At 44.8% G+C, this 9,008-nt stretch overlaps 1 protein-coding gene across 2 annotated transcripts in view; it reads right to left on the reverse strand.

Annotated features, from left to right (window-relative positions):
- LOC105564959 overlaps positions 1 to 3,852 on the reverse strand; it is a 128,278-nt gene extending 124,426 nt beyond the window's left edge. For both annotated transcript variants that reach the window (XM_012017751.1, XM_012017750.1), the window contains exon 1: positions 3,543 to 3,852. In XM_012017751.1, the coding sequence (XP_011873141.1) occupies positions 3,543 to 3,546 (4 nt within the window). In that variant the 5' untranslated portion in view covers positions 3,547 to 3,852. The remainder of the gene's footprint in view (positions 1 to 3,542) is intronic.
- Between the last annotated feature and the right edge of the window lie 5,156 nt (positions 3,853 to 9,008).

Here is a 9,008-nt window from a genome sequence, read left to right on the forward strand (position 1 = left end):
AGAGAGAGAGAGATTTGGCAAACAAATCAGCGGGATCCACGGGGGCGCGGGGTCGATCGCCGCAGATAAAAAGAGATCCGAGGAGGCCGAGTGGGCAAAGTTTTTCCCTCCTCGCGCCTCCGCCAGGCGAACGATCGCGTCAATTATGCGAAGCGCGCGTAATGAAAGCGCCGTCGTGAAAACCAGTTGAAAACAAACTCTGAAAGGATCTCGGCAACCCCTAATCAAGTCCCGTTTAATAAAACCGGGTCCGTGGATCCCCGAGTCTTGCACCCCCGGTGTCGTGGCTGACGGGGCGGCGAGGGTGAGCGGGGCGAGGGGCGGAGGGGCGGGCGCGGCTAATCTGACTTTGATTAAACTTTTAGCGACACCGAAAAGGGCCGGCCGGGCCGATGGAAACGCGTGCGCGCGTGTAAGTCGATTTTTATTACGTTCCGTCGCATACATTACGCGCGACGCGCGGTTAATGGGTTTATCGACGCCGCGGGATTACGACAATAAAGTTTTTCCGATGCGCCGAAAACCGCATCATCCCCCGATCCGTCACGCGTTTCATCGCGGCGCTCCGCCGCGCTTGTTTGCGCACCCGCGAGCTCCCCCCCCCCCCTTCGGGTTGTATCGTTCATAGACATAGTAATACTAGACCGAGCATGTTATCTTTTAAGCAATGAAGTTAGGTAGAAAAGGACAGAAAGTAGGTGCCGCGTCAACCTTTCTCTTTTTATTCTTCTCGTTAGAGAGAGAGAGAGAGAAAGGTGGACGGCACCTACTTTTTATCCCTTTCCACCTGAGCCTCAGATCTGGCGTCTCATGCCCGGTCTAGTATTAACTATGTCTATAGTATCGTTTAATATTCAACGACACGCACGTCGAGACGAGACGCTCTCGTTTCTTTCCTCAAGACGCGTTTGTCGTCTGCAAAATGTTTTTGCCTATCGCGGCGACGTTCGAAATTTTTATTTGCGTAATCTTTTTCGCTTCTGTTAAGACCCAATCGAGGAAAATAGCCTTAAGGAAATTCCGAAAGATAAAAAGTTTACATAATTAGGCGCGGTTTTAGGTAAATAACTAATTTTAATATGTTCAAAATAGTTACGTGCCTACTGGACTCGGCTTCGCTCATTAATGGGACGGCTATTATAAATGTCTCTCGCATGGGATTGTCTTTATCTCATCGTATCATCGGACGATGAAAAAAGCTCGTACGACTTTCGAGTTACGGGACACTTCTATGAATTGTTTTGTGTCGAAATAAATGGCAATGCACATTCAATCCGCATTATACCAGCTAACATGTTAAATTTTTGTTTCATGTCTCACTTTTATGGCTCCCCATCCCTGCTGTAATTGTTTGTGATGTCAGACGCGAGAAATGACGCGTTGAAAAGTCTTGCGTGCCGAATAAAATTAATATTTGGATTGAAAAAAAAACACCTCAGATTTGCACATTGCTTTAGCACGCTTGCAAAATTATCCAAGCGCTACCTCTTCCTTAGACAATTAATAAGTAGCCGTAAAACGAATGTATTATAATACGAGGCCCGGTCATGCAGGTGCACAACGGTCACATTGTGGCGATCGAGAAAACGAAACCCAGAGAAATGGAGAATCCAAATTCACCGCCCTAGTCATTTTCGCTTGACGATTAATCTATGTTTCTTTTAATTTATTGGTGGGACAAGCTGGTATTGCCAAGTCCCACGTTCCAAAAATTTATTGTAACATATGATACGTTCACCTAAAACTAAATATATATGATAATTACATTTACATTCTCCGTCTCTATTATACCCAATTGTGTGTATTTTAAACACGAGATACTGTTTAAAGCCCACTTTACACGATCTATAATTCGCGACAGAATTCAAGATAGAATTCTATTTTATAATTTCATATATTAAATTGACATATGTTTGTAGATTAAGTTAGTGTAGGTTATAACATTTACATATGGATGAGGTCCGTTTTCCCTGCCGATTGGACATAAATACTCACAGCAATCAATGCTTAAGGTTTTTCATTAGACCAGATACAATTAATCAATCACGCATTTTTATGCACTACACATATTTGATGCGTCTTTTCTATTTACAAAATTGGAGCATTATAATTATAATTCTGATTGTTCAAATGTTTTCTGTATTACACGATACATAATTTAAAATATTGTAATAATTTAATTTAAAAATGGAATTTTGTCTCGAATTCTGTTGCGAATTATAGATCGTGTAAAGCGGGCTTAAGTCTGTCTCCATCTAGAGGGTAAAAGTGGCACAATCAGAGAAACACTGTTGAATGCGACGAATGAATTGTTTGGCCGACCGAACTGTAAGTATATACATTCTATACAATGTATGCACGTAGCCGAACATACAAGTGTCCATTCTTAAATGCCACGTAGTTACGTGATCAAGAAAAAGGAAACCAGAGACGTCAACGCTCATTTTCTAGTCTCAGCTACATCGTCCGTCGCAAATAATACCGTGACAAGTAAGTCCCAGTCAACAATAGACGATTTAAGCCCTGAGCCTTAAGAAATTGACCAATCACGATCAAGTATGAGTGGAACACGCGACTGCGATTAGTCAGTTTCTTAAGGCTTAGGGTTTAAATCTCTATTGTAGATGGGCACCAAGTGTTGGTCTACAACCCTGCTTTAAGTAAGCTGTAAGCCTTAAGCCGTAAGAATTTCACTAATCACAGGTGAGAGTGAGGAAAATAAATGTCTGCGATTGGCTAATTTCTTACGGCTTAGGGCTTACAGCTTACTTAAAGCACGATTGTGGGGTAAGATATTCCGGGAATTTGCGGCTTTACCTCACACTTCTCTCTTTATCCGAGCAATTAAAATAGTATTCCAATTTGCGTGAGAAGAAACCTATTAGGGCGCCACTAAAACTTTAAACACATAAGGTCCGGTTCCACCAACATTGTTCGACTTGTAGCTTAGCTGATTTCGTTCTTTGTCTCTTTCCAACTGTTCCTTTAGAAAGAGACAAACTCGAATTAAGCTAAGATCAAGGTTTAAGCGACGTTTGGTGAAACCGGGCGAAAGCCTAAAGAGCGTCTCACTCACCGAAATTGGGGCGCGTAGTTGTCCAGCACGCGTTCCGCATCGAGACAATCGAGAGCCAGTCGGCAGATCGAAACGGCTGTAACGTTATCACGATTTTGGAGGACACTCGCGCGATTCGAAACGCGAATTATCAGGCGCGAATTAAACGCTACTCGAGGAAGCTCGGGAGCGAATCGCGAACAAACGACCGGTAACTCGCCCTGCCGTCGCGCCAACTGACCTGATGTCAGGCGCGCGAAGGTGTGCCAACGGATAACGCGCGCGTTGTGACCGACGATGTTACCGAAGCCACCGATGGTAAAGTACTCACCGTCGGCAAAGTAGAATTCGATCTCGATTGAGAAGAGAAACCCTCTCTTCGGCCGAGCGGGGATTCAGAATTTCAATAAAATGACTTCGTGACATTCGAGCCACGTATCAATCGCGTAACATGTCGATCAATAATTAGAAATAACAAGTTACTCACTCATGATGTTTCTCCTCCTCCCGCGCCTCCTGCTCCTCCATTGCTCCTCCCGCCTCGCCGCTGTCCTTTCACGACACTCACTCGCGAAAAATGCGCGCGATTAATCGAGCACACGCGACTAGAATCCCTCTAATCCGAGTCTGGCCGAAACTGGTCCGCTGGCCAGACTTATATCCGTATTCATAGTCGTTCCTCAATTCTCAAGGGTAGTTTGTCTTTGTCTCGCGTATGGTAAAACGTAGTAGCGAGACAAAGACAGACTAACCTTGAGAATTGAGGAACGACTATGAATACGGATATTAGAGACCCCGTGATCAGAGACTGGCCACAAGAGTTCGGTCAAATTCCCGCGAGCGAGAGAGAAGCCATAGGCCATCTCTCACTCTTCTACGATCGCAAAGATAGCCTGTGTTTCTCTCGCACTCGCGGCAATTTGACGAACTCTTATGGCCAGTCTCTGATTACAGGATCTCTGGCCAGACTCTGACACTCTCCACACGCGACACACCGCGAGCGCGGTTCGACGCGCCTTCGTCGGGGCGAGAGAACGAGAGAGCGAAACGCGAACGCGCCGAACCGATGCGATTCCCCTCGCGACGCACGTCTGTGCAAATTACGGGCTTAGAACGGAAATATCGGCCAACGTCGACTTTGCGTTACGTTACGTGGCCTCGAAATTGCAATGTTATCACGTACACTCGCTAACTGAACGCGTCGCCCGACCCGAAGTCCGTCCGCTCCGTGCGCGTTCCGTCGCGTTAATGGGCAAACGATTCGAAAGTATCGTTGCAAACTTCGCGCCGATGCGGTTGGTCAAACTGAATGGCGGCTAATGGCTGCTTTAATTCAAAGACCGCAATGGAAATTCAGTATTGCGCGCGTACTTGACATTCCAACGTGCAAACGCGCGAGAAGACGATTAACAAACTATTTCTCGTGCACCTCTTCGCGCACTCGATCCGAAAACCACGTACGCGATTCACATTTAAACCGAGAGGTCCGGCGAGCGAGTATCCCAGCGAGAAATGACTCGTCGCTCGACATCGTCTCGGCGAATTATTTCTCCCTGGAATATTCCACTCGTACGGTTTTTTTTTTTAATAAACACTTGTCTCCGTAACATATTACGAAGCGGAATAACTTTCTCGTTCCTTCCGTCCCGACGAATAAACTGCGTAAAGTATATTCGAGAACACTCGATGAGCCGCCCGCGCCGTCGCGGGATCCGCCGCTCGATTAACGCGATCGAAACAGGGAGATGATCAAGCTCGGTTATCTTCTCGCGAAATCGCGTCTCGGGAAAACAACGGTACACGCACAGCGCGACTCACCGACCTACCCGCTCGAGAGCCGGCGCGTGAATGATAGCGCGGCGACCGCAACGGCGCGCCGAAAAACGTAAACAACGAACGCCGGTTTACTATTTCCGGGAAATACTCAAGGTCCATAGCGATGTACACGGTGTCAGGCAGAAACGTACGTCTATCGCGTACATTTCATATCGATTAAACTCATTAAACGAACGGTGCCGCGTGTGTCTCCTATACTTTTTCTTCTTTCTTGTTTCCTCTTCCCGCTCTCTCGTTCCCTCGAGGGACGAAAATTCTTGGACGATTCCCCGTGCGAAAACGAGGAGGAAAAACGAAAGGCCAAAGTGCGAGGAACGTACGTCCATCACCATATATTTCAAATCGATGAAACGAACGATACCGCGTATGTCGCCGTAATTTTTCTTCTCCCTTCTTTCCCCCCCCCCCTCTCGTTCCCCCGAGGGGAGAAAATTGTTGGACGATTCCCCGTGCGAAAACGGAGAGGAAAAACGAAAGACCGAAGTGCGAGGAGGGACAATTGAAACGCGGCAGGATCATTGAATCACTTTATTGTCACACGCCATCTCTGGCATCGGGGGGTATCTTTTATCAGATATATGATACTGGATACAGTCACTAACGCTTTATACTTAATCGTCACGCGATCTCCTGCCGCGAACTCCGTGAATGAGGTGATTAGCTCTTTACATATCCCCGCGAGGGAGACACGGCATTATTAATAGAAACGAAAATGCGGAGCGTTCGCGTCGCACGACGCGCGGGTGCGATGTCGCGGCGATCTTCTCGACCTCCTCGACGGACGTCGAAGGCGAGAACGGGGGAGGAACGTAGCTCGGAGGGTTCACGGAGTTCTCGGCCGAGGTTCCGCGAAACGTCGTCTAAACGTACTGCTTAAATTCTTTCGTTCTTTCGTAATTTACGTGATTTTTTCCCTTTCCTCTGTTCTTTTTGTTCAACGAAAAATGACACGCTTCCTCCTAACGCCCGCTTTCCTTCGTTCCCTTAGACATATAGACACATCTCTCTCTCTCTCTCTCATTCTCTCTGTCATTTTCTCTCCCTTGCTTTCTCTCGTTCGTTCCACGGTTTCTTTCTTCCGTCCACTCTCTTATTCTTTAAATAAATTCGGACGTGTTCGCTATTGATAAATTAGAAATATATGGATCTCACGTCGCGGACGTTTCAAGCGATGAGCGGCTTCGGACAGCGATATATTCCTCTCAACTTCCGCTTTCCGTTTAATATTGAAATCGTAAACTGCTCGCGTTCTTACGACCGACTCGTGACTCGCGACTACGCTCTTGAAAATATTAAACGGGAGGTTTACGCTCTAGCTCGGGTGATCGTGAGAGTCGTGCGTTTAGAAAAGAAACACAGGGGCGTCTAATTGGAACGTCCGACAATTAATGCGCGCGCCGGCGCGTCTCGCAACGTTGTCGAGATCGATCGCAAAAACGATCGACGGAAACGGTGATATGCTACGGTCTAATCACTTCCGGCTCCCGGTGCGTTCGGATATATTACGAGTCGTTCGTGAGCTTACGATATAAGATTACAAGATCGCCCAGGCTTGGACTTCCTCCTGCGAGAATAGTCGACCGTTCATTTTACAGTTCGATATATCGTGCAAAGCCTCCCTTCTTCTTTCTTCTCGCTCACACGCAAGCATACGCACATTCTCTCTCTCTCTCTCTCTCTCTCTCTCTCTCTCTCTCTCTCTATTTTATTTTTCCAGCTCATCTCATGCATCTGACGCACGCACGCACACCCTATCATAGTTGTAAACCTAAATTGGCTCTCTAAATTTGACAAAAGTGGTACCCCTTGGCTCTCAGGCATTTTCATTCGCGTAATGTTGCTTCTTTGTTATCGTTTGTTAAATATCCATCTTATTTTTTCTTTCCCTCGATTATACGCCCCCATTTTCGCATTAGCTTCTACTATTCGAATCGATAATAGTTCTCGGGGTTTCACCCCGATCTCTTTCATTGAGTTAATTAATAATATATAGGTACAAAGTCGGATAATAATTTGTGTTCCATAGTTTCGTAGTTTAATATTATATATATATATATATATTATATATATGTGTGTGTGATTCATGTGACGCGCGTGTCCGATCCTAGAATTGAGCATGCCTATGTACAAATGGGCATGGCAAGAATAGAAATCGACGTGCGCACTCCTCGCGCTGTTTCTCATGACAAGTCGACGATTCTAATCGGTATCATACGGGATCGCATTAGTATTGTTACTGTAGATAACATTCGCGACGAGAGGATTTACGCTACTTTCGTAAATGTTTTCACGGCACGCAACTTCTTCTCGATACCGAGAACGAATTTTGTCTGCCACTTTTTTTTTGTCGCTACTCTACTACTCGCGGTACGCACAGTCGTGTAACAATTGCGAATTCCTCGATTACTCTAAGTCGCGTACGCGAGCGCAGTCTTCGTAAGTTTTCGCGATACAAATACTACGATTTCTCCCAGCTCTAAGTGTAACTTAAACGGATTTGCGCCGATCGTCCCACTTGTCGAGAAAACGCAAGAAACAGCTGGCGAAGAGAGCCGAGTGTCGAGTACAATTTCCCGAAGAATCTTATACAGCCGTCTGTAAACGACGCATTACAAACTGAGGATTTACCTAGTAGTCTTGTATATTTCATCGGTTAACTATTACAGAATTATACGTCGTCCCACGATCCTGATAAGTTCGTGCACTTGCAAAATATGTACTTAGAAATCCAGCTTATAGTAATATCTTTTTTTTCACAGTACTTTACATATACACCTCTCTTTGTCTTCTGGATAGAGCTCTATTTTTCTGTCTTTGTTTTCTCACGAGTAAAAAAGCTTCTTTCTTTTTGCTGTACGCCTCTAATGCAAGCATGTTATAGATATGATAAGATACCACGCTTTTATACAATCCCCTCCCTCCCCCCCACATCCGTTCCCTAAAGCTCGATCGCGAGAAAGTTACGTTATCTAGGATTTATCAGTGAACAATCGGATTATCAGTGACATCTACGTAGCTCATCTGTCAAATTAACGATACTCGTTATCTCATTCGTCAAACTCTAAGCTAAGTCTTACGTCATAACTCACTTAACGACGGACTGCATGTACTTCGATGACTGCACGTTTCGATATAATCTCAGCACGCGTATCAGACCTCGCGCTTACATTATTCTCAATCTTACATCAAAGGATCGCGCTGCGGATCGCATAGAGATATTGATATAGCGTAGAGCGGAAATGCGAGTGCGAATGAGACAATCGTTTCAAATTGCAAAGCAAAATATTATACTTGGTCAATCATAGTAAGAATTGTGGTAAGAGAGCGTCGACGTTAAATGTCGCTGAATCTTGCGATTTTAATGAATCGAGTAACGCGACGCGAATTATAGAAATTTCTCTACGTTTGAACCTATACCTCTATCAAACTTTTATAGTAAGTCGGAAATTTATAAAAATATACGTAATGTAGCCATATATATTGAAGCTTGCAACGCCACTTGTCAATTTTTCTCGATAATATCCAAGGAGTACCTTCCAACTATACAATAATTCGTAATCCAAAGTATGTCACGTAAAAAGCTCACTTCATGAGATATTAACAAGACTCACAAAGAAAAACTGCGCAGTGTTTCAATTTGTAGTATTCGCTTAGCGTGTCGACTCGCAAAAGTGCACCTAAATTGTGACATAAATATTAATGTAAATTGTAATGGTACCAGGAAAATATTGAAAACTCGCTATTTTTCAGACTTTCCCTCGTTTTTCCAAATCTCATACACTATAATTAAATTGAAACGTTGCCTTTTACACGAAATTTACACGCTAAATCTTAAAAACTTGACAAAAAATAATGTTCTTTCTCTCCCCCTCTCTCTCTCTCTCTCTCTCTCTCTCTCTCTCTCTCTCTCTCTCTCTCCCTCTCTCTCTCTCTCTCTCTCTCTCTCTCTCTCTCTCTCTCTCTCTCTCTCTCTCTCTCTCTTTCTCTCAGAGGGCACAAATGTAATTATTTACTAAGTCACAGCAGACGTGCATGTGCATGCTCGCTGAATATATTTTCGCGAGTGTTCGAAGTACGCATGAAGAAAGATCGAACACATAGCACGATAATTAAGATA

The sequence above is a fragment of the Vollenhovia emeryi genome, unplaced genomic scaffold (genome assembly GCF_000949405.1).
Source record: "Vollenhovia emeryi isolate VEMERY1.0 unplaced genomic scaffold, V.emery_V1.0 DF939157.1, whole genome shotgun sequence".
Classification (NCBI taxonomy): Eukaryota; Metazoa; Arthropoda; class Insecta; order Hymenoptera; family Formicidae; genus Vollenhovia; species Vollenhovia emeryi.